This window comes from Clavelina lepadiformis, chromosome 9 (assembly GCF_947623445.1).
Source record: "Clavelina lepadiformis chromosome 9, kaClaLepa1.1, whole genome shotgun sequence".
Classification (NCBI taxonomy): Eukaryota; Metazoa; Chordata; class Ascidiacea; order Aplousobranchia; family Clavelinidae; genus Clavelina; species Clavelina lepadiformis.
In genome coordinates this window covers 6,038,254-6,063,782 of record NC_135248.1, presented here as the reverse complement: position 1 = coordinate 6,063,782, position 25,529 = coordinate 6,038,254, and the positions used below count along the sequence as shown (strand labels likewise).

Here is a 25,529-nt window from a genome sequence, read left to right as displayed (position 1 = left end):
TTATTGTTTTTGACATCTTATTCACGTGAAGATATGTTGTTGAAATTTTGTTTTTGCAAAGTACGACGGTTCATCTGGTGTTCCTTCTGAAGAAACTTTAATTTGTGCAAATGTTTGCTTGAGAAAAAATTTGTAGGCTAATCAGTGAGCATGAAATTTAAGCAAAATGGAAGTATAAGAACACACTGATTTTATACATGGTTCAGTTACATTGAATGATTGCACAAGTGTCTTTAACTCATTTTTAAACGAAAAATTTGTAAGTGCAATGAAGTTTGAAGTTGCAAAGTATAACGAAGTTTAATTAATCATCAAGTTTTTAGTTTAGTTTTAATTATATAGTTTTAATTATAAAATTGGAAGAGATAGTACACCGCTCCTTTCTTTAAGGCCGCCGATAACATATAAGTTAGTACAAAAAACGTTCATGTTATATCAAAGATCGCAAGTAACTTTTCAGTGCGTAAGTAATTATCGTGAAAAATATGTCGCAAATTTAACCGTGATTGAGATATTGGCGGCGGAAATTGTTCCATCACAGTGGAAAGTCACTGCGTTCGACTACAAGACACTTGCCAGATTGTTTTGCACTTGCAATGAAATGTTCTAAGAACGCGAAAATCGGATTTCACTGCACAAACCTCAGCTGTCAACTGCACGTTTTCGCAGTTGCTCAGCTTAGAGCCCTAGATTTAGAGGAAACTTAAGGTCCATCCGCGTTGATGCGTTGTCGCTTAGTGTTACAACATTAATGCTCAGCAAAAAAACGCAAAATGTTTCTTGTACAAAGATGTTATACCGTAATACAGCAGAACAGTTGACAAAATTTATTTGGAATTGGATCATTACAAAATGTAGTCAATTGATTTCCTCCGCGTTTTAATCCAATAGGATTGTTACCGCTCTTGATTTCAAATGTAACCAAACTGGATTCTTTTTCGTATTTTCGGTCCATTTTCCAGATTCGTACAATCAGATATATGTAATGTATATTGCCTCTGTACGAAAAAATTCCTGAGCAAAACATTGTTTTGAAATATCGTTATATTTGCAGTTATACAAATTTACAGTTTTGCTACGGTTCACGATATCTTGGATGCCGCTGTGCCGGTTTAATCCACATATAGTGATTCGTCGCTTCGTTTGTAAACACACTTTATAGACACTACGTAGCCCAACATAGTTCTCAGTGGGCGAGGAAGTTTCCATCAAACTTGCGAGTTGTTCTTATTATGTTGAGTTTTACTTAAGGTTTTACCGGTTAACTGTTAAGTGCATCATACTCATTTTGCGTTTACTTTATGGTTAAGTTAAGATCCACAAGTAGTTCTGAAGATAATAGGGTTTGCAACGCATTTGCATGTATATGTTGACCATACTTTTTGCCAAGCATGCACGACGATCGTGCAATGCCAGGGACAAGGAAGGGGTTAGACCAGGAAGGTTCACAACCATTTATAAATAATGTATTTAGCAATGGTGATAATGTCTTGAAGCTTTTGCTTGGACTGTGTTGGACTTGGACTTGGACGTATGCACAGACCTTGTGCATATGTACCCGGGCATTATGACGTAAAAATGTCGCAAGACTCAGCGCAATTTTTTCGATTTAAAACCTTGTATTTCCAATGAGTTTGTATGTATTGTTTTCTTGTTTGTAAGTTAAGTTGGTAACCTTGTAAGTTTTTACTGAACTCGAGGACAATCTTCGAGGTTTTCAAGCGGAAAAAATATACCGAGTCATGTCAAACCACTACGTCGCAATGCAAGAACAAATTTGGCACGACACCGGCAAGTACCGTCAGTACAGCGGTATTTTAGCGCCCTCTAACGGGCATGGTGATTTTTAAAATTAGTCAAATTTAAAATTGCTTTGTGTATTGACAATTCATTGTAATACGTAATAGGTAACGGTGTTTACAACAGACATATAGAACAGTATGGTTTTATAGCACCATGTAAACACTGTACATTCTTAATATCCCAGTTTTATAAATAAGAACACACATTTGTGTATATCTGGTAGATGCACATTTAAGCGATTACATTTGCAAATGACTGTGTTCACTCATGTTATGTTTACAACTTTCTCGCAAACATACATGATACCTTGAAAGACCAATGATAAAGGTGGGAACTTAACACCTGTGCTAGCAAAATGGACCAAAACAAATCTGGAAGTAGAAGGGAAAAGCATGTTTCAGATCAAAATAAAACAACCAATAGCAATTCCCAAAAACAAACATCGTTTGCTGCACAAATGGGACTATCAGTACCTCCTGTATATTTAAATCCAACTTTGTTTGCAGGTGACTCTGATTTAATAAATGTTAAATTTATGTCTTTGCATGCAACCTATATATTTTATGTTTTATTTTATTAAATAACGTAGTTAATTGATGGTAAACCAATATTTATGAAGTGTGGTACAGTAATATTAAAATTATTTTAGGATCAGGATTTCTATCGCCCTCAGATATGGTATCGCAACAGCTCTTAAACCTCCAAGGTGCTGGGCTACCAGGTTTTGACCCCAACTCTTTTCATGCACTTAACGCAATGGCAGGATTATCTGCAAGTGGAGGAATGCCACTCAACATTGGATCTGGTTTGTGCTTAATTGATTTCCAAAGTTAACTATTAAAATTTCTACTAATCAATAAGATTAATAATAATTTTAATTTTTATGTTATTAGCAGACCTCATGAGCATGGCTATGGCACAGCAAAATATGGCTGCTTTAAATAGTTGTGTGGCGCCATCTATGACAAACTCCTATCCGAATATCAATCCATTTTTAAATCAAACCTTTCAGCAACTGAGCATGCATGAACCAAGAAATAGTTTATCAAGCAATAAAGATCAAACATCTATAAATGGTAAGTTGACCATTACTATTATACAAATTGTTTATTATAGTTCAACTGAAAAGTATTATATTTTCATTTTGTATCATACTAAAAATTTTTAGTAGTGAAGTATGTAGTTCCAATCCGTGTATGGAAACATTTTATTTTAAAATTGTTTAAATTTACATGGTTGTAGGTGAGAGAGATGGGTCAACACTAGGAAGCACTGCATCCACTTCCAGGTTAACACCAAGTAAAGTGTTGTCCCCAAGACATACATCAACCAGCCACAATACAAAAGTAAACTCCCATTCATCATACTCTGCATCTGATTCAGTTTCCAAGGTTATTAAGAATGTGAGTGGTTGAAGCTATTTCTCAAATATTCGAAAGTTTGTACGTTATATAATTACATATTCTGTTTATACTGTCTGTATCATTGGTCTTTCAACTTTTTACCCATTTCAGCAAGCAGAGGCACTTGCACACAAACAAGCTCAAACAGAGCAGCTCATGCAAGTAAGAATAATATTTTGGTATGTAGGTCAAATCTCTACATAGCAGGATACTATGATGTAGATAAATTGAAATTGTACCACCTGATTGATATTTTCAAGTCATGGACTATGCTTTTTAAGTTCAAGGTTAACACAACTTTTTATCATTAATTTGCTTCTTTTAGGCAGAAATGATGAAGCATTTTGAACAACAATACATATTGCAGCAGATGCAGCTTCAGCAACAACAAGATCAACTTGAAGCAGCACTAAAAGCAGTTAGAAGGCCTGTGGAACCTTCTGGTTCACATAGCCAATTTACAAAGAATGCAAGTTTATAAGATCATATACTTTTTAGAACGTTCATATCATTTTGTAATTTAAATGAATGAACTTTGGAATTTCTCGCAGGCATCACAATCGGACAAGTTGCAACAACAGTTATCAGAATCAATATATCAGCAACTGCTTTCTTCAACTACTTCTGGGCTTGTTGGAATGCAACCACCTCCAAATACGTATTTTGGTTCACAGGCATTGACTGATGGTTTTATGGGTTTGGGGCAGGTAAAGTGGAACAATTTATTTATCTTCTGATTTTTACTAGTTTTTTTTATTAAAGTATAGTTGTTGAAACAGATCATGTCATTACCACTGTTAAAGACCAGTAAGTTTTTAATTTTTTACCTGCAATGATCGTTTTACTTAATCATTATGTAACATTCATATGAATTTTCATCAGAAACATTGAGTTCTTGTAATGATACTCATGTGGTGTGTTAATAGATAAACTATTATTATCATTTGCATCAGTTGATGCAATGCTACAGTAGAAAATATAAGTTTTTTGGCAAATATTATTAAGGTGAATTTTCTTGACTACTTATTTTAGTTGAGTTTGTATCAAAGCTTTCTTTTCAGTTACCGCCAGTTCCTCCAACTACATCTAGGAGGAAAACATCTTATAAATCATCAGAATTACCTTCAACGTCTTCACAAAAAATTGTATCACCAAAATCAAATTACCAACCAAACAGTAAAAATGGTTGTCAAGGTAATTAATACAAAACTATTTAAATTCAAGATCTTTTCCTTCAGTCCTTTTCCCATATATGGTAAGCAAAAAGCTACCAGGCACAATTTAAAACAATAAGATTTATTTGTCACAGAGGAATCAAATACCAACATGTTTCTGGCTGCAATTTATAATCAGTTGCAACAAGAACGTGGACCTGCAGCCGCATCATTGTTAGGATTACCTCCCACTTCCTTAAGTCCTTCTGATGATACCCATTCTATTCCTAACTTAAATAACACAAGTCCTGGTTTAAGAGAAAAATTAAAAGAAATCTCTACTAGAGATGAACCACAAAGAAAATCCAATGAGAGTTCCCAAGGGCAAATCAAAGACACATCGCAAAGCAAACAATCCAGCTCAATGTCTTTGCGCGATGAAACACCTGGCTCAGAGAATGCCCTTTCCAAACAAATAGCCCTGGATGGATGCCATGGTGAAAAGTTAATGTCTAATAAAAATATGACGATGTCACAAATGGAAAGTAAATCTCCCAGTTGGCATGTTAAGAACAATATTGACTTTCAAGAAGCTGAAAGGTCATCAACTTTTGACGGAAACACAGATGAACATCGTGAGAAAACTACTGCAGCCAATCCATTTACGTCAGCTGGCAGCAACAGCCATACTAAGCAGCACAATCAAAATGATAATGATCATGCAGTTAGAAGTTTTACTGAAGCTGATTTTATGCAAGCTATTTCAGCACAGGAGTGTGCTCAATCAATTCCTTCTGGTGGAAACATGGAAACATTTATGTTGGCTTGCAATCATCTTCTTAGCAGTGGACAGCCTGGTGATTTGAACAAAGTTAATGAAATGTTGGCTGCTGTTGTCGCTTTAGAAATGCAGCGTTTACAAATGCAGCAAATGCAGCAAATGAATTTAACTAAGGAATTAAAAATGCTTAGAAAAACTGATTCAAAATCTACTTCAGTAAGTACAAAATGAATTATAGATACTAATGTTACATTAATGTAACTTGCTACATATAGGTTGATATTTCACAATTTAGACGTTTTGAAAACTTGCATCTGAGCGTTTGTAAACATTTGTCCATGAGTTTTGTGTATTTTGATAAAAATAACCGGCGGAAAGTTGCTAACTTCAGTTTTATTTTGACACAGGAAGAGGCTTCTAAGCAATGTGTTGGAAAACCACCTCTGTCAAAAGGTGAAAATTTATTGTGTTTTATTTTTATTGTAATTTTTTAATTTGATAGTGGTTTAACACTCACACCAGTACCAAATATTTGGGAACATATTTGAAGATTTGTACCAATATTGAACATTTTGTTCACATTTAATTTGTTTTCTTTCATCTTTTTCAAGTAAAGTGGTATAAACTAAGAGTGCGTAACCAACTGAGTGCTGACTGCTGTTAATGATCAACTAATTTATTTTTTACAATCAACTTAATGTTGCATATGTTGTGCAGTGATGTTATTACTCAAAAATATGTTCTGAAAATGTACTATATAATACAGTCTCAAAACACAGTTACCAAGCAGACTTTGAGTCCAAGGACAGCTTAAGAGATGAGTTCATTGGGCCAGGTTGGTTTTTGCTACAGTTGTCGTGATTCCGTTTGATGATTTTTGTTTGCAAAAAGCAATTTCTAAGGTTTTCCTTATTCTTGCATGGTAGTGCCGTTAGTTGTTGCTTCTTTCTATATCATATTAATTCACAATTTAGTTTTGGACTTTATTTTGAAGGAGATAAACCAATTCGCAAGCGTCGTAGAGTGATTTCTAACGAAGAAGAAGTCTTACTTCCACTAAAGGAAGGATGGAAAAGAGAGGTACATTTTATTCATCATTTTTTTTCTCAGAATGTTGTTGATTTTACTGTGTGATGTACAGACACTCTCGAACTTAAAAAATCTGTTACATTTTATCTGGCCGATCATATCTTCAATAAGTTTGTAAGTAGAAAATCTTTAGGTAAAGTGCAGTACTGCATATTTATATAGTGGCGCAGTTCTGATGCATGTATGATTACTAGACATTCCTGTACACTGTAACAAACTGTAGCAAAGTTGCTTTTATGAAAGGCAAATGAAATTTTATAATGAAAATTTATTGTTGGAAGCTTCTTCAATCTGTTGATATTGTTGTTGTTTAGGTTCGCTTTAAATATTTTGGTAACCAGTTACGAGGGGAAGTCTTTTATGTTTCACCTGATGGGAAAAAACATCGAACCTTTCCTGATGTTTTAAAGGTAATGATTTAACATAAAGTTTGAGGGGATTGGATTTGCTTTCATTTCAATTCCGTATTTCTGTGAAGCGACATGTCATAATCCTGTATTTGTATTTTTGACAATTCAAAAAAATGAAATTTCAAATATCAAGCATTGTTTCTTAAAATTTTGTGATTACATATCTGGGTAAACTCCAAGCTTTTTACTCTTCAGCATCTTTATTTATTTCATGTATTTAGTCAATTTACTTTGTAACAATTTTGCATACAAGCTATACACAGACTTCTCAGATGCATTGCTGCATTGGTTTCTCGTGCATAAAGTAGAATCTTTTTGTATGAGACTTTTTATGTAGTTTTGCATGCAATATTTAATTGCTTTAGCACAAATTTAACCACCTGTTAATTTGTTTCAGTTCTTGGAGGATAATAATGTCACTCATTTGCATAGGAACAATTTTTCATTTAGTTCTAGATTGCGTATTGGTTCTTTTTATGAACAAAAAGACAAAAATACAAAACAGGTAAAAGTTTTATAATATTGTTTAATATTTCAAATGTTAAATGTGAACAAGTAGATTATGCACTGACGAAAACTGTAAATTGTGAGCTCTTACAGGTTGCAGGTCTGAAATGTCTCTAACTGATACCTGATAGGGAATAAAAAGGAAGTGTTTAGTGACTTTTGTATGTCCTGTAAATGTACTGGAATTTTACTTCATTTTTTTTCGTTTTTGAAAGTGGACAAAGATATCGGAAAATGAACTGGATTCGCGATGGGGCTCCATGGAGCAGCTTGATCATTCTCCTCTGAGCAAATCCGTCTCTAGCTTGTCAGATTCTGTCAGGTATGAGGAGTTATCTGTCTCATTTAATTATGTTTTCACTCAGCTTTGCAATAATATTATAGTTATGTTCATATCCTTTGCTAAATTTTAGCTGTTATCAAAAGTTTTTTTGACTTTTTCAGCAGAAACAAAAGTAGGAGCAAGGTTTTTGGTCAAGGTGCAAATTTACAAAATCAAGCAGACTTGGCCAAAAGAGCACTGCAAGAGAGAATGCGTCACGAAGACGAACAACAAGCATTAAAAGAAGCTGGTATTGTTGTCAATAGTTTTTTAAATTATATACTTAAATTTAAATTTTCTGTGGTTAGTGCTATGTCAATAAAAATATTTTAATTTTAGCTGAGGCTAAATTTCGTTTGCGCCAACAACAAAAGGCACAAGCAAAACTAGAGAAGCAGCAAAGAATGGAGCAACAAAAGATGGAGAGAGAAATGCGAGAAAGACAACTTATAGAGGTAAGGTGGAAATTTAAAGAAAACTGTTTACTTATTATTGATTTGTTGATAATTAATTATTATTTAATGAAATTGCTTTTTTTTATTACAGGAAAGGCAGAAACTAGAAGCTGCAAGACAGTTGATGAAATATCAGGATGCACTTCGAAAAGCAAAGGTGAGTTTATACAGTGTTCTAATATTTGTATGTCAGACACCTTATTAAAATTATATTTAAGACATTATAAAGATATCGCAGTTTGATCCAAAAATATTTCACTTTTAATATTCAAATATTTAAAAAGATTTTGGGAAAGATCCCTTCGATAGGGATCAAACATTACAAACGTCTGTGTGTGAAGCCATGTTGAAGGGACTGAACGCATCAAAAGCACATGAATAATGCCGCTGTATTACAAAAAACATTAGCATAGATCTGTGGAAATTTTTTCTTTTGATATACTCTAGAATGCAAGTGCAATAAAAATGGAAACATTTTTGGATCATCCCATACAACGCTATTGTTGGGTGAATTTTTGACAAGTAATCCTTGGAAAATAATACCAGTTTTACCATAAAATTTGTATTATAGTTAGTACTGGGCATTAAATTTTTTAGGAAAAGAATACTCAACGGCAAATTGAAGCAATGGTTAGTGACAGCTTGCTAATAAACTTGCTTACCCATAATCACTTGCTTGTGACCATATTATTAAAAACGTGGCTTTGAAGGAAGAACAAAAGGAATGAATTTTGCTTTTCACCTACTAACTTTTGCCTGATGGCTAATGTTTTTGTTTTGTCATTTGACATGTTTATATTGAATGGGATGATAATAAGGTCTACTTTCTTTCTTAAACTTTGAAGAACAAAGATTTTTGTTTGATTACATAGAACCCTTAATACTATAATTTCTTTAAGTACACTTGGGTTTGCATGTATTCATATGTTTTATGTATATTTTTTTATCAAATACTCGAGTTGTATTATGTTTATTGTTATTTGGTGAAATCGTTTACTTTGTATGTTTTATACTTTATCAGGAAAGGGAGCAGAGAAGACAAAATCTTGTGCTATTGAAAGCATTAGAGACCAAAAGACGTGCTGAGGAGAGGGACAAGAGGCGTGAGGAATTGAGAAATGAGAAGATTTTTATAAGAGAACGAAAATTAGTAAGTTGTTGAAATTTTTGTGCCGTTTCTTAAGATTCTATAAATTATGAAAAGGAAAGATTGTGTTTACAAAACGTTGAGGTAGTGGCTAAAACATGTCGGTTTTTTACTTGGCTATATTTTAAGTAATTCTGTTGCAACATGAATCTGTTTTTATAGGAACAACGGAGACTTGCAATGAAATTAGCTCGAGAGTTAAAAATGCCAGTTGAAGATATGTGTTTGACTGACAACAAACATATGCCAGATTTGAAACCATTACAAGGTTAATTTTTACTTAACATTTTCTTTTCACAATAGCTGGCCTGTTTTAGGCTAAGCTCTTGATATTTTAAACAGAACCTATAAATATATCTCAAACATACCTCTGGTTACCGTTTAGTGTTCTGAATTCAAGTTAAAGTTTGGTTTGCATTAAATATTTACAATGTTCTGAGAACTTCCAAAATGATTTAATCTTGCAAAAATTACTCTGGTTTGTGTAAAATTATAGATATCTGTATTTGAGTTGTTTCATGATTCTTTTGTTTTTGTGTGATTAAGTTAATATTTTCGATTTGCATGAAGAATATGAGTTGTATATATTTTCATTTACTGTGTTTTAAATTATGTGAATATTGATTTATATTTCTACCCAGTTACTATTTAATTTTTCTATGACATTACAACTACATATTCAGGCATTATGTTGGAAGAAGATAAGAAAGCATTTTGGACGCAGCTTAGTGGAAATGCCACTGCTACAGTCTTGATGGTCTTAGAATTTTTGTATACTTTTAAGGATGCTATTTTAATAGGTGTGTTTCATTTATCAAAAATAAATAATTTAACTGCCGATTTTAAATCAATTTTCCTTGTCTTTGTTGTAGTTTAAAGCATTTTAGAACAGTTTACACTTGCCAGGTGTTCTTTTTTCAAATCAAAGTCACATATTTTATATAGATGAAAGTGTAATTCCCTCGTTTGAACAACTGCAACGCGGTTTGTTGAATGACCCCGAGCATATTGGTTCACTTGTACGATTAACGATGGCATTGCTGCATCAATGTTTGTGTGATCCTGGTGTTCCTGCACCTGGACCATGGGTATGTTTGTAGTTATTTGGGATTATCTTACCTTTATTTCTTTAAGTGCATATTAACATAATTTCTTTGCTTGGAGGGACTTGTATGGTATAGGTTGTTGGCTTATTTCTGTAGTTGCATTGTGCAATTGGGCTGAAGGTGACGGATGTTGATGTAAGCAAAGGAAACTACTCTGAAATTTTACGTCTTTTTGTGTGGGCTCGGAATGGAAATAAAAATGATGTAAGTTGTCAGTTGTCTGTATTTATTGTTTATCATATTCCTAATAATTATGCTAAATTCTTCAAAAAGATAAAACTTGGGTGTTACTTACTTGTTATTTGCGCAGAGTTTATATTAAGTATTTGTACAGATCACACAACTTTTGGAAACAGAACCTTTTCCTTCGTTAACACCTGACCAAAAGGCAGATATTTTGGGTTTCCTGGTTAATGAACTTATATGCAGTCAGCCAGTCTGTACTGAGATAGATAAACACCTAGACAATCTTGCAACACTTCGCAGAGATAAATGGATTGTGGAAGGGAAGATCAGGCAGTATGTATAAAGTTTGTATAATCGTCTTATAATTTTACTAATTCTGTGGGCACTCAGTTCTACTTTTTCACTTGTCGTCAGAGTTCGCATTGAACATGCACATGATGAAAGCGACCATTCAACAAGTTCACCCTCGAAAATACGAAGTAAGAACAAGGGAGAGGATGAAATGGAGGAGAAAGGGGAGAAAGACGATTCATCAAAAGACAATGACTCTGTAAATATTTTAAGTGTAATTTGGCTTTAAACTATGTTTACAAAATACTGTTCAGGATTGTTACAGTAATGATTGCTGTGGTTTTATATGGAAATATATTTTTAATAAGATCACGGGAGATTCAAAACCCACATGCAGAAGTGACACTGTAATACAGAGAAAAATAAAAAAACTAACCAAGGTATCTGTATGTATTGATAATAGTATTGTAAATATAATAATTTGTTTGTAGCTTTGATTATATACTTTAAATTGTCATTTATTTTGTCCACAAATCCATAAGACCTTGTCATTCAAATAATATTAAAAATATTTGCAATTTATTCAATAGGAGCACCAGTCATTCAATGAACGTTTATTTTCAAGTTCTAAACCATTAAGGGCCATAGATATGGGTCAAGATCGTTATAAAAGAAGATACTGGGTATTATCTAACCTCGGAGGGGTAAGCTTTTATGACGATATTGTACAGTTTGATGCAAAATACTATATTGGTAGTCCTGACATTTTTCTAATCATGTAATTTAGATTTCAAAGTCACAACGTTTTACACGGAATAAAAATGCAAAAAAACTTTACTTAAACCAAAAAAGTTTGATTTATGGTACAAATTTGTCAGGTATTTGTTGAGGGATTGGAAAGTGGTCATTGGTATGATGATGATGAATTTGAAACAGATGAAAACGAAATAGATGAAAAGAAACATTATACTTTTGATGGCAAAATAAAAATAAAACAGGAAAATGTTCCCCTTTGTACAACAATTCCTGAAAACGTTAAACCACCTCAAACAGATACCGTGCTACCAGCTTGTGGAGACACAAAGGGATTAAGCGACATGACGGACACAAAGCAATCAGATGTTTTACTGCCCAGTGATGAAAATGCAGCAGTAGCTAGAGATATAAATATAAAAACTGTTGAATCTGGCAGTGTTACTACTAAGGAGAATGCATCCGAGATATCCAAGCATTTTAAAAACTTACAAACTAAAGTGTCGGATGCTGATCATAAAATGCATGGTAAAGAAATGACAGAAACGACTGCAGTTGAGAATAAAACGAGCATTAAACAAACTGCCGGCAAGTACCCACCTATTGATGCTGTTTCTCGCAGTAAAGCCAGCTCTGCCAAAGCGGGATCTTTATCTCAACATTGCGTTGAGGAACAGTCCTCCAAAAAGTTATTCGATGATGATGCACCCGAAATACTGCCAGTTGATGCGAATCCAATATCTACTTCCAGTGATGGAACTAATCTGGTCACACAACCTTGTAATAAAAGTGTTATTTGGGAAGCTGGTACTTCAAACATAACATCTGCTGCTGTCACGAATAATATAAATGAACCTCTAAGTAGCAATCACATTACTGCCAGAATTAACAATGATGTTACAAATTTTGCCCCGCACTCTTCACAATCTTCAAACAACATCAATTCTACTGTGTGTTCAGAACCTCCACCAGTCATTGGTTCAGTCAAGAACTGTGTAAGCCAAGACATAGACAAAACGACTAAGGTGACATCAAATCACAGTGCTACCACAAGCAACAATTCTCACTGCAAAAACAATGAAGCAACGGATCTGGTGTTACCCTGCAGCAATGGTAATAATCCAATTGATTTCAACAAGCTTAATACAATGATAAGTCTGGCTTCTAAGACTGGTGCTTGCAAGAAACCAGAAGATAGTGTCGAAGCAGCAGCTCGGGCCATTGCTGCAAAAGCTGTTGCTTCATCATCTCATTTGCTCTTTCCACGTGAGAATTATTTGTTTACTCATACCGTGTGCAACTGTGCATGTTTAATTAAGCAAATACATGCTAATTTACTGTAATAATACTACTACTGTACTTTATTTTTAGCATGATTTTTGGCATAAGGTGCTTGATTACACTATTTCAGAATTTAAACCTCACAGCATGAGGGATTTGAAAAACACTACAACCACTGATGTAAAAGGTACACTTAATGAACCCACAACTCAAAATTTAACTCCAGAAAAAAACCCGGCATCACACCACTCAGGGAAAGAAGAAGATTTTGTTGACGATACAGGTATTTTGCAAGGGTACTTTACTTCAACGTTTAAATAATCCAAAACACATTATAAGAATCTCAGCCACCTAACTTTGCCAATTCTATGACATTCAGTCAATACTAATTCTTAAACTAACCTGAGTTCTCAAAAGTTTCAAAAAAAAGTATTATCAACTAATTTTAGTTTTTATACTGCTGTTGTGAGTGAGATACTTGTGTTGTGAGATTATTTAGGTTTAAGTATATTTATGTGTACATTTTTTATACTTTGCAAAACAATAGTTTATTTCACGACAATTAGAGCTGGAACTAGTAAGTTTTTGTAAATTGTGAATGCTAAATTTTGTTCCGGTTGCTGCATTTTTAGAAAAATCTAGTTTGGGCAAGCACATGACCATGGCACTAGAAAGCATCGGAATGGATGCTCATGAATTGTCATGTCAACAACTGGAGGTAAAAGTAAACTAAGAGATGGAAATGGGGATGGGGTTACTTATGGTATCCTTGTATCTCCAAAAGAAATGTTAGATTTTTTAACTAAATATGTTTATTATAGGTACTCACTGGTAAAAATATGAAAGATTCCTTGAATGATTTACCGGGCAGGTAAGGATATCGTGTTTCCACTTGATTGAAGTTAGACTTCACGAGATTATCACACTTGTTTAAACTTTACCAAACCGTATTCAGGATAAAAAATTATTTGTTTATTAGCAGCACAAGAAGCCAAGATCATTCCCATTGTTCGAGAAATCCTGATGCTTCTGAGGGAAATGTGACTATGCAGGTAATGTAGCATAATTTTTAAAACGTTTTACAATGCAGTAGTATATAGGTGCAAGAGTGTACAAGGTGACAGCTCTTAGTGTAGTTCAAACACCTATCTCATCAAAATCATTTGTTTTCCTATGATGCAGTTTCACAATGTTAGGCATTTGACAAATTAACAATCCAGTTTTTATTTTATCGTCACTAATCAATAGTTACTTTACTTGTGCATTGTCACTCGTTGGCTAAATTTCTTCAAAAAGCTTTTTTTTATTCTGGATGCAATATTTTTTTAACAGCATGTTAGATGGGTGTGGCGTCATTTCACAAAATCGTTTGTATACGCCTGTATATGCTCTTATGCCTGTTGTTCTTTGACAGTAAATCAAGTCCTTCCCAAATAGTTATTACATTTCTAGTTATACTGTTGCAATAGGCTTAATGGTCACTTTTCTAAAATATGTATTATATATGCATCTGATTCAACTAATATATACACAAACTTTTGTTATAAAAACTATTTGGTTACCTGATTACAAATTCTTATCTGAAATAAATCTTTTTTTTAGGCGTCAAGTATTCAAAGTATAGTCAAAAATTCAAAACTGAAACTCAATCCCAGTCAAGACATACCAATGGATCTTTCCAACTATTTGACAGACGGTTTAGCAACTAGTACAAGTTTATCACATGATGAAGGCAACATGAAAAATCAACCATCACCTTCAGGGATTAAAACATTAGAATTTGTAAATCAAAGAGACTTCAATTTGTCAGAAAGTCAAATGTTCAGTCATGTTATTGACAACCTAAAAATGGAGCCGGGACTGGTAGCTATGAAAACAGACTATGACTGCATACCATCCAAACACATACTTGCTCAAAATGTCAGAGAACAACCCTTGCTGATACCAAAACGTAAGAAATTATATAATGAGTGACTGTTTATAAATTTAATACAAAGATGTCATGACCCGTGATTGGTCAATTGAAACCACGGATGATTCAACACCAAGACAGTTCAACCAACCGACAATTAATCCTAAGAATGATTCAACCTACAGATGTTGGTCATTCTGGCTTTAGCCATTCTAAGTTCAATCATCGTCCTGGGTTGCATCGGCCGTGGATTGAATCCACCTAAAACTGTTATTACTTTTTGTTAGCTGCTTCAAAGTCTTATTAAACTTTATTTTTGTTTTTGTTTCTTTGTTAATCATATTACTGATTGTATTGTTATAGGTAATACATAATAATATACAAGCTACGATGTTACTAGTATGTATGTGATCTTCTGAAAGTACAACTAGCTTGATTTGTTTTAATGTTACAGAAATGAAATACGGCTGGTGGAAAATAACTACTGAGGAAGACCTTAACAAGTTATCTGATTGTCTTCATTCACGTGGTTTGAGGGAAAAAAACTTACATAAAGGTATTACCAAGTATCATAAATATTGTGTGGAAGCCATGGAGACTGCTAGTAAGTCAGGTATGTGCGGACTGAGATATCTGTAATTTCAAAATTTATTATTTCATCAAAACAATATGTTTTGTATTGTAATCTGTCTTATGTTTTTTAATGATGTAAACTGTGGATTATGATTGGATATACAGAATTTCAATTTGAAAATGGACCAAACTTTTCTACAAATATTCAAGAAGAGCAGGAACAGCAAGACAGTTGTGTCAATGAACAGGTCGCTGGTGATAAATCAGGTAAAATACAAAAACGTATATGCAGTTTAAGAGGTAAAAAGAGCATGTTAAAGTTGGCGCTGGAAAATTTCTTGTAACAAATTATTAAAAAGATACTTTAGTGGTTATTATGCTGTAAACTTTTTTGGGTGTTTTTTTGTAAAAACCTTGGAGATTTTTTTTTGTGCTTAAGGTGATACTTGCAGAAGTGAGGATGTTGAAGATGTGCTAGAAAATCCAGTTGAGACAGCTTTTCAAATTGAAATGGAAGCATTAAAACAAGTTGAAGATGTAACAGATCAATGTGTGAATGTAGGGATTCTTAACAAGGCAAGTTCATTTTTCTGAATAGTCATAACATTTGCTGTAAATTCTTATAATAAATAAATTTTTTTATTATTGCTCAATTACAGGCTTGGGAAAATTTGCCAAAAGCGAGTGTGTGTCAGAATGACTTGGCACATATACCATATTCATTTGATGATGATAACACACTTAAACACGATTGGAGCAATCCAATATGCCACAATCCAAAAAGCGTGCTTAACTTTGCTGTAGACCTTTTAATAAAGTTAGAACAAGCTTTGCCAAGAAACTATTTAAAACCTCCACTAATCCGAAAAGGGGGTTCGAGTGAATTCAGCAATCTTCCTTCTCTATCTGAAGCTGGGTATGTCAGTTGTGTTTTTAGGATTATACTTAGTATGAAAATTTCAAGATATGGTTAATCTTTTTAAGATATCTATTCAATTGTCCATCCATATAGCATGATACTCTATGACAAAAATTTTAAAATTAAAGAATTTTTTGCAGTGCAAGTGATGTTGCAGCGGGCTTAAGGACATGGCGTAATGCAGTATCGACAGCCACCAGTGCAGCCCAGCTGTCTATGTGTGTAGCAATGCTAGAGTCATGCATAGCATGGGAACGTACTCCAAAGGTATTGACAGTTTTTCTCTTAACTTGCTTTACAACATCTTTTATTTTGATTTCCATTGTTCCCTTTTGTATTTCCTTGAACCTTCCTCATTTTTTTATTATTTTGCAGAATCCCTTCAAGGTGGATTCAAGTCCTAAACCGAAAAGAAAGAGAGTTGATAAGCGGCCGGCTCCCAAATCTCAAGCTGCTGCATGTTCATCAAAGAAAAGAAAAGGCCAAAAAGTGAATGAACTTTTGTCTCATGTTGATGATGATGAGCTGTCCAACTCTTCACAAAAACCTCTTGACTGTTCAGAACCAACAGCTTCTACTAAAGAAAAAACAACTGAAAAGAAAAGGTTGGTTTTATTGGGGTTAATTCATTGTTGTTGATTAGTCATGTTTTTTTTATTGTCGAAGCTGGGCACGAGTGCTCTGTTTTGAGAGCGACGCTTTTTTTCAAAGTAGGAAAGAAACCACAAGCGTGCTCCTTATTAAGGGTTATTCACTTGTCGCTCTTTTTGTTGCACAAGTGCACAATGCTGCAAACGCAAAAAAGGGATAATGTAGATGGTTGGATTAAAAAAATTAGAGGTTTTTGAAGTGCTTCAACAATATAATTTTGTATAATGAATATAAAATGACTGCTTTGAAAGCAAGGGACTTTGATGACTTTGTTGACTTTGATCTAACAATTGTTTTTGACTAACTTTTGGGTGCTGAATCCAAGAATGACATCAGTTTTTCTCTATCACGTCAAAAATTTACGCTTGTAGCTTTTCCTGACATGTTCAAGCTGTGGGCAGTCTCGCTTAATACTCCAGCAATAGTCAGCCAGCATATGTAAGTCCCATCTTCCCTGATATCTTTCCTCCATCACCTTCAGATCTTGGTGGAATCTTTCTCTTTACTCATCGCTGACCGTACCAAGGTTTTCCGGGAAATTAGCAAGATGGCTGTGCAAAAAATGCATCTTGATGCTCATGTTGCAGCCGAGTTCTTTGTAGCTTTCCAATAGCTTCTGAACAATTTCGATATAATTCTCTGCCCGTGTATTCCCAAGAAATCCCTTGACATGGTTTTTAAAATATGACCACGCATTTTCTTCCAATTCTAACATTGAACCACGGAAACGTTGATGAGTTGCCGAATTTGTGGACCATCAAATACACCAGCCTTAATTTTTTGTATTTACAGGCCAAGAAAAGCCCAAACGAGGTAATTCAAACAGTTGCTTTCAGTTGACAATGCTTTAACGAATTGCTTCATTAGGCCGAGCTTTATATGCAGAGGTGGGAGAATAATTTTCTCTCTGTCAACAAGTGGCTCATGTAGAATATTGGGATCACCAGGTTTAAGGTCAGATCTTGGAGGCCAGTTCCTCTCCACCCAATGCTGATCTCGAGCTCTGCTGTCCCACATACACAAATAGCAGGGGTACTTTGTGTATCCGTGTTGCTGACCAAGAAGAAAACATACCATTTTAAGGTCAACACATATGATCCAATTGTGCTTGTGATATTGCAACAATTCAATGACTCTTTTTGTGTTTCCGTATTCTTCACGAAGACTAGCTGAATGTGCAATTGGTACTGCACCGTATAAATTGCCATTATGGAGAAGGATGCACTTTAAGCTCCTCTTTGAGCTGTCAATCACCATTCGCCATTCAGTAGAGTTGTAGATCGGAATTCCCAACTCCTCCAGTAAACCCTGTATATCATGGCAATACACGAAGCTACTGTCACTTCGAAAGTACGTTAAAACGCACTTTCTCTTTCTCTCTCTCCCGCACTTGACATATTTCTTTAATCAAGCAATTACATTCCACGCTTTTATGACATTACAACTTCAAAGCGAGGCAACACGTGTTTTGAGTCAGCGCAGTTGACAAGCTTTTTAAACGTGTGGTGTAACAGAGTCGTCATCTTTTCAAGGCATTTGACAGTTACTGATGCAAAATTGCACAGTAGTGTGAAATTTTATGAACCTGGAACCACCACTCATCACTCTGCAGGGATAGGAACAGATATTATTTTATTGCTTGTCTGTTTTTCCTGGAAAGTACGAGTACATACATGGTTGACAGTGGAAAGCAACTAACTTCAATTTTACCATTCTTATCTAATTTCGTTGAATGATTGCATCCTCCAACCAAAAATGGGAGAAAAAGCATTGACCTAAATCAATGCCTGTGCCTTTTTTGCTTAATAATTCAGTTGACCCTTCTTGTATATAACTTAATATATAATTAGCTTGTGCATTCCTATTACGTATGGAAAAGCAATACTGCTAAAGTCGTGAAAAGTTGCATATTTTGGATGAATGCTGTAGAGTAAAAACTTGACGTGATAGAAGAAAACTGGTGGCATTTTTTAAATCAGCACACCGGAATTAGCCTAAATCAAGTGCAAAATCAAAGTCAGCAAAATTTTTTTTTCAAAATTGTTCCCCAGTGAAGCAATTTCATGCACAATTTTTGCTTGGAAAAATTAATGACGAAAACTATACAATACATTATGCAATTTTATGTTATTTCATGCAATTCCATGTTATTTCATTATAGAAGAGCGAAAGTATGAGCGACGCTCTTTTTTCAATGACGAGCGAGAGTGTAAGCAACACTTTTTTTTAAGAGTGGTTGCCTAAGTCCGGTTATTATGTATTTTATTTCAAATTTCTTTTCCATTTGCATACAGTTTTAGTAGCAGTGAGCAAGATGTGTTTTTACATCATACCGATCTTGCTGCCAATGAGGATGGTATTCATAGCGACGACAACACTTCCATGCATTCTGATGATCTTGGAGATGAAGATGCAACTGCTACAAGTTCCGACAAAGGCATGGGTAACCACCATACAAACAATGGAATCAGTTTGCAGAATCTGGAAAATGATGAGAAAGCAAAGAAAAAAAGGAAGAAAACAAAAGATAAAATTAAAAAGAAAAAATCCCATCCTTTTGTTTATAGGTAATGGTTCCCTACCCATTTATCTTTACACCTTCAACCTTTTATCAGGTTGTCTACTTATCCGTCATAGCTCTGAAAAATTATGTTTGGTGATATTTTGCTTTCAGGGAGATTCTAAAAGACCTGCAAACTCATGAATTGGCCACATGGTTTTTGTTTCCAGTGGATCCAAAAGTTGCACCTGATTATCGAAAAATTATTAAAAAGCCAATGGATTTTGATACAATTGAAAATCGATTAAAGAAAGGAAGGTATGATATGAATAAAATAGAAGTTTTATTTAAATAGAGTGGAGACAGCTAAATACAAGTTTTGTTTATGGTTTAAAAGCTAGTTAAGTGAGGGCAAGTGCTAAAACAAGTTGACCTTAAATCAAAAATTATACAATTGTGGTGTATAATTTAACTGATATTTTCCTAATATATGAATTGGTGCTCATCAGCGTCAACATACTGTTTCGCCAGTTCCACAGTTATGGCCATAAAATAAATAAAATGTAAATTTTACTTTGTGATGTCACACCAAGTCAGTCACTACCACCTTGGTCGTAACTAATGTCAAACTTAGGATAAAATTTCAGCCAATAACTGATTAACCAGTACCAATACATATTTTTGAAAATATTTTTTTCAGTATACTTACTTACTTACTAACAAGTATACTTTGATTGATCACTCTCCCCCCACTTTAATTCTGAAATAAATCTGGTGGTCGTCAAGCATAATTCATTCATTTTTTATAGGTACAAGTTACCGGAGCAGTTTTCTGCGGATGTTCGCTTAGTTTTTGATAACTGTCAAATTTATAACGAAGACAATTCCCCAATTGGTAGTGCTGGACAGGAGCTGCGCAAGTATTTTGACAAAAGATGGGCTGAATTAGAAATGGCCATCGAAGTTGAAGAAAAATGTGCAAACTGAATTATACGATCATTTTTTTATTTACACCTTTACTTTTGTTGTGAATTGTATGAGTTCCAAGTTTATACTGCAATTAATATATAACGTGCATTTAGACTTGGCAATCTTAAAATAGTTTATTATCGCCGGGTCAATTTTCAATTATGATAGATATGAGATAAGACCCTTTTTCCAAGTGAGGTTGCATAGTCAAGGGAAGAAAATCACTTAGTCATTTCATATGTTGCAAAAACTCTCTACACTCCTTTGACTATGTTGCATATGCGTAGGAGTTGTTGCCAACTTTGGTCAACAGAGCTAAAATATTTTTTGGAGTAGAAAAATCACACTTTTTTAAGCAAAACCGTTGCAGATTTTTTGGAATGTTTCAATTCATGCAGTATATTTCTTAAACATGAAGTATTTTTAGATGCGATATAATCATTGTTTTGCACTGCAATCATTTATATTTTTGGTTTTTAGCATTGTTTTTTGTATTGTGTAATCTGCAGTATACCAATTGAATGTATCAAACAGGAACTTACTTGATGGGACTGCCATCGTAAGCTTTTGCGAACATTGCAAATGCGTTATTCATTGAGTAATTTAATTATAATCATTAATCACTGTTATTCAGCAGTTTTTCGTTTTTATGAACAGCATTGTGAGATGATGCACGACCAAACGCTGCTCTTTTGTAATAAAAGATACGGTGATCTTCAGCCTCTCTAGTCAAAACGTTTTTCACACCATGCTGTTCAGATTTGTAACACCATACTTTTTTGAATTTTAGCCATAGGAAATATTGTATGTGTCCTTTTTCCATTAGAATTATTACATTAATTGCCCAACACATATCTGTGATTATCTATATCTTTTTCATTGTCTTTTTGGCTGTGATCTACATTATGATGTTTTAAATCATACATTTACGATGCTCAAAAATATAAAAGTAAAACAAAATACACAGGTATCAAGACACAGAGGTCAAGTATTCATGCAAACACGTCACTGTTAGAGTCCTCCAATTGTTTAAGAATTCTACGCTGTTTATCACCCCTCAACTTTCGAATATCTTCACTGTACTGCTTTTCACGAAGCAGTTCTTGGCGTTGCTCTTCAAGCTCTTTCCTGCAATATAAAAAGAGTAAAGTCAAGGTTTATTCATCAGCGTAAGCTTAATGTGGTCCTGAAACGATTTAAAATACCGCAAAGAACATATTTAGATCTAGAATAAACCACAGAAATATACATGTAACTTCCAGCTTTTCCTCAATTTTAATTGCAATACAATCAACTCATTCTACATGTTTATAAACTTAATGGCAATGCCACCACAATTATCCTTAGTGTTCAACTAAAGCCTACTTCAGCAATATGACATGAACATTGTACGCTAACCAACGATTGGGTAGTATATAAAGTTTTGGAAATAGTACTAACGCAAAGTCCATTCACATTTGCATAGCAATGCTGTTACTTGCTACCATACCTAGCCATTTAAGATAAGGGAAAACCGTCTCGTATTTCTTATGGTGTGTTCATTGCGGCATTTAGAGCAGCATTTCACAGCCAACTTTTTCTCAATCCGAAATCGTCCATAAAATTGAGTGAAAGAATTGTTATGACTCATACACAGAAATAACACTGCCTCGGCGCTAGTGTTCGTTCTGAGTATCAGTTGCAACTCCCAACAGTTGGCTTCTATGCATAATAACTGCATTGTGAGATCATGAAAATACTTTAACACGTATCTTATACCTACATGCTTTAATTATAAGCTTCCCAACTCTGCTTCTACTGTGTAAAAATTAATTCAAGTCATGGCTTAAAAATGAAATATAGTGGTGATTTTAAGTACAATATTATGCCGCGACCTATGTACAGCACTTGCAAGTACAAGCAGTTTCAAGTGTGACTGTGATGAAAGTAATGCTTTCTCTACACTGGTGGTATTCATGCACAGTACTAAACTTGGGCAAAGACAAGAAAAGGTGCTCACTGTTTATAAAAAGGTACAAGCTTATAAACCTATGCTTGTTTCGTAATAAATCATTACTTAGGTCAAGCTGTACAATGACTTTTTGTAGTCCAAAGAAGTTGAAGATCGAAGACTTTATAGGCATTTAGCAAAAAACATGTTCGGATAGGCTGATTTATGAAAATGGCAAGCATGATTTTAATAAAACTTGTGCAAAATGGTGATATTCTTCAATTCCAAAAGTAACATCTTAGAAAAAGCCAAAACATTGTTACCTAATAAGGTTGAAACCTAAATTTTTTATCAAATATGTAGATTATTACTTGTGTTGGTTTAATATTCGACTTCTCTTGATTAAATCGAGCAGTTCCGTTCGCAGTGCTCTGTTTTCCTGTTTAATAGTCTCAGCATGTTCACCCAAACATTTTACTGCTTTCTAAAAACATAAAGGATCTTTATAATAAACCCACTTTTACGTAAACATTCAGGTAAGTTAAGTGAAAGCATTATTGGTATAATACCTTATTAGCTTCTCGAGCCAATTGTAGAATTTTTTCTTCTGATTCCTCTGCGTACTCCGCTTTTTCTTGCAGAAACTGTGCTTTTAGCTGCTGAATTGTGTCGGAATGTTTTCCTCTCATCCGAAGAACCTCTCGCTCTAGCTGCTTGATTCGCTTTAACTGTTCTTCACGTAATTCCTGTACAGCATAGTAGCAATCTCATTTAAAGATGTCACCATTTGTATTGCATCAAAACATTTGGAAATGTTTATAACTGCATTTACTTACGTGTAAGATATCATAGGAAGTGTATATAAAATGTATGAAAATAAAATGGATTGTAGAATTTCTAAGCTTTGCAGAGTACAAACATTTTTAGAATGCTTATCAGAATAGCTGTAGATATATCTTACTCGATATTCAGCAAGGTCCATAAATTCCATTTTGGCTTTGGCAAGCATACTGTCTTTCTCAAGTAATGACGATTTCAATACTACAAAGTAATCATGGATTAAACTTCTACCTTTTAAGACAATCCTCTGTCACATATTCTTCTTACTAAAGTAATTAAGTAACATCGTAATCTATGAACAGATTCCAGTGCAAAAGTAAAATTACAGAAATTTTTTGTATTATTAAGCATGAAAATCATGGTTTTTGTCAAGTCAAGCAAAAAGTAATATTTACCATTTATGTACCAGTAATACATCACAAAGTTAACTCTACTATGGCTATCTATTAGCTCATATTATTTAATTACAGTTTTTCTTTTCTTCATAATCTGCCAACATCAGTTCCTTTTGTCTATTAATCTTTTCTAATTCACGTTGGTTTTGGTCACTTAATGAAATAATGGTAGTTTGTCTTTTGTGAGTCTTCTTGGCCATGTATGACATATACTCATGCTAAAAGTTACAATATTCTAAGGTTATTTTCAAAGTTTGTCTTTAAATCCATTGATTAACTTATGAATTGAATTAGAATTTGAAACAATTCTTACACTTTCCACTCGTGTTTGTTGTGCTTCTGTTTGCAAAAATTCATTTTCACGGCGTCTGTTACATACATGGTTTGAGAAGCATAACCGCCAGAGTATTTTGTTTACATACTAGACAAAAAGAAAAAGAATTCATATTTGTTGCATCATATCACACTTGCCCAACCTTTTACATGTTGCAGATCACAAGCTGCAGGTATTGTTTTATCATTATCGCTTTATATATATCACTTATGACCACTGATAAAGAGTAATAGACAATTTGGTATGTTAGGAGGAGCAACTACCAAGATTTGATGTTTTGTGGTCCCTAAATACTATCCTCCACTAAAGAGAGTAATTTTTGGTCACATTAGTTTTTCTTTTTTGTCCACATAATTACTTTTGAAATTTAACTATTGATTTTTTTAATGTATGATAGAAAATTTCCAATACACTTCAACAATGATACAAGAGATCATCAGTCACTAGTTTTTATCGAAGTATGGTTATGGTAAGCTACAAAAAGATCGGTTTGATCAATTGTGACAAAAAATAATTGTCCAACCCCCAATATCTGGTTTACATTTTAAATAGACACACTTACTTTGTAAATCCTTCATAAGGTTTTTGAAGTGTTTTTAATAAAGGAATTTAAGTCCTTGGCCCAGCTTTCAATAAACAAGCATTTCTTAATGACTCATCACAGCACCAGTACCCTCACCTACCCCTGTCTGAGATTTTTTTGATTGTGTTTGGCAAGTTAACACCTTCAACTAGTCTACCCTACAATAAAAAAGCCTTAAACTATTAGAAATAATCCACTTGGTTTTTTAATATTAAGCTCCTCATTTTAGTTTTTATTTTACATATCAATGTCATCCCAATGCTTATCCTAAATTTTGTAACCAGTTGGACAAATTTTGCTGGTCATTTCACCTCCAGCAAACCATGTGTGGCCCCTGCTCTGCTGGCTGGGCAGTATTGTTTTACTGAATATGAAGCAACACAACACTTAGCAATACAGTTACTAAAGGATACAATTCGTCCACTTCTTTCTTCAATCTGCTAAGTTCAATAGTTAAGCCATCAAACCTAAAAATATAAAAAACTGTTAACAAAATTTCAAGAAACTTTTAAAACGAGGTATATTAAATATAAATTAGTATATATTCAATTTATTTTATTTATTGGTATAGTATTCAGTTTTATGAATTATTATATTCAAAGCGTTTCAAGATTAGGCAATAATCTAGATAAAATTATCTAACATTATTGCATGCTTGCTTTTTGTAGACTCATTTATAACATTTTTAGCATTTATTGTGAATTATTTATTGAAAACCCACTCTTTTTGCAAAAGCATTTCTCGATCTGAGGGTGCTAATGAATCATCAACTGGAGCTGCCGATTCCATATTATCATTTGGTTCATTCTTTTTACCTTTTCCCTTTTTCTTGGGAGGCATTATTTTGGCCAATTAAATCCAAAACAGTTAAATTTGGTAATACCTGAAGAGTAAGCTGGAAAATTCATTAATTGTAATCTGTGGTTTGTCTTTTTTTTAAATGTTTTGGTGATAGATATAAACTACAAATATATATGTGTGCAAATTTCAATCCAAACATTTATCATTTAGAATCAGTGGTGGGATCCAAATATTTTCACATCCGGTTCTCTCACTAACAGCAAGCCATATTGACTCGGGGCTGATATACACATAGGCCTAAACATACGGTTGTTAACAACCGGTTCGCAAAGGTCATTAAAATTCCAAGAACCAGTTCGCACGAACCGGCTGAATCCCACCACTATTTAGAATACTGTATATGTTCAAACTTCATCTAAACAAATTTACCTCAT

General features: G+C 33.9%; 2 protein-coding genes across 8 annotated transcripts; one reads left to right on the top strand and one right to left on the bottom strand.

Moving 5' to 3' along the window:
- Positions 1-367: 367 nt before the first annotated feature.
- On the top strand, positions 368-20,931 carry LOC143471339 (bromodomain adjacent to zinc finger domain protein 2B-like). 7 transcript variants are annotated; one of them, XM_076969794.1, is made up of 43 exons: positions 1,535-2,309; positions 2,453-2,608; positions 2,697-2,879; positions 3,046-3,206; positions 3,318-3,368; positions 3,532-3,675; positions 3,758-3,913; positions 4,268-4,400; positions 4,516-5,357; positions 5,549-5,594; positions 5,908-5,976; positions 6,136-6,221; positions 6,545-6,640; positions 7,038-7,145; positions 7,363-7,469; positions 7,595-7,719; positions 7,809-7,924; positions 8,016-8,081; positions 8,522-8,554; positions 8,946-9,074; positions 9,234-9,339; positions 9,755-9,871; positions 10,017-10,159; positions 10,274-10,381; positions 10,512-10,696; positions 10,778-10,913; positions 11,023-11,094; positions 11,245-11,358; positions 11,533-12,673; positions 12,819-12,971; positions 13,321-13,406; positions 13,510-13,559; positions 13,668-13,740; positions 14,291-14,639; positions 15,055-15,213; positions 15,339-15,473; positions 15,613-15,749; positions 15,833-16,089; positions 16,233-16,359; positions 16,468-16,697; positions 19,038-19,310; positions 19,418-19,561; positions 20,053-20,931. In XM_076969794.1, exons 1-43 carry the CDS (start codon positions 2,159-2,161, stop codon positions 20,228-20,230), a joined length of 7,431 nt encoding a protein of 2,476 aa, XP_076825909.1. In that variant the 5' UTR covers positions 1,535-2,158; the 3' UTR covers positions 20,231-20,931. The 7 variants fall into 7 exon arrangements, 6 of the variants coding, with proteins under 6 accessions (XP_076825909.1, XP_076825908.1, XP_076825907.1 ...); XM_076969793.1 differs by having other exon boundaries at positions 1,536-2,309; positions 2,700-2,879; positions 7,592-7,719; XM_076969792.1 differs by having other exon boundaries at positions 1,536-2,309; positions 7,592-7,719; positions 13,671-13,740.
- A 144-nt stretch (positions 20,932-21,075) lies between these two features.
- LOC143471341 (coiled-coil domain-containing protein 166-like) lies at positions 21,076-25,529 on the bottom strand. Its single transcript, XM_076969797.1, has 8 exons — positions 25,016-25,529; positions 24,708-24,761; positions 23,691-23,745; positions 23,451-23,595; positions 23,104-23,183; positions 22,712-22,888; positions 22,514-22,626; positions 21,076-21,340 (listed from the first exon to the last, which is right to left on the bottom strand). Exons 1-8 carry the CDS (start codon positions 25,132-25,134, stop codon positions 21,205-21,207), a joined length of 879 nt encoding a protein of 292 aa, XP_076825912.1. The 5' UTR covers positions 25,135-25,529; the 3' UTR covers positions 21,076-21,204.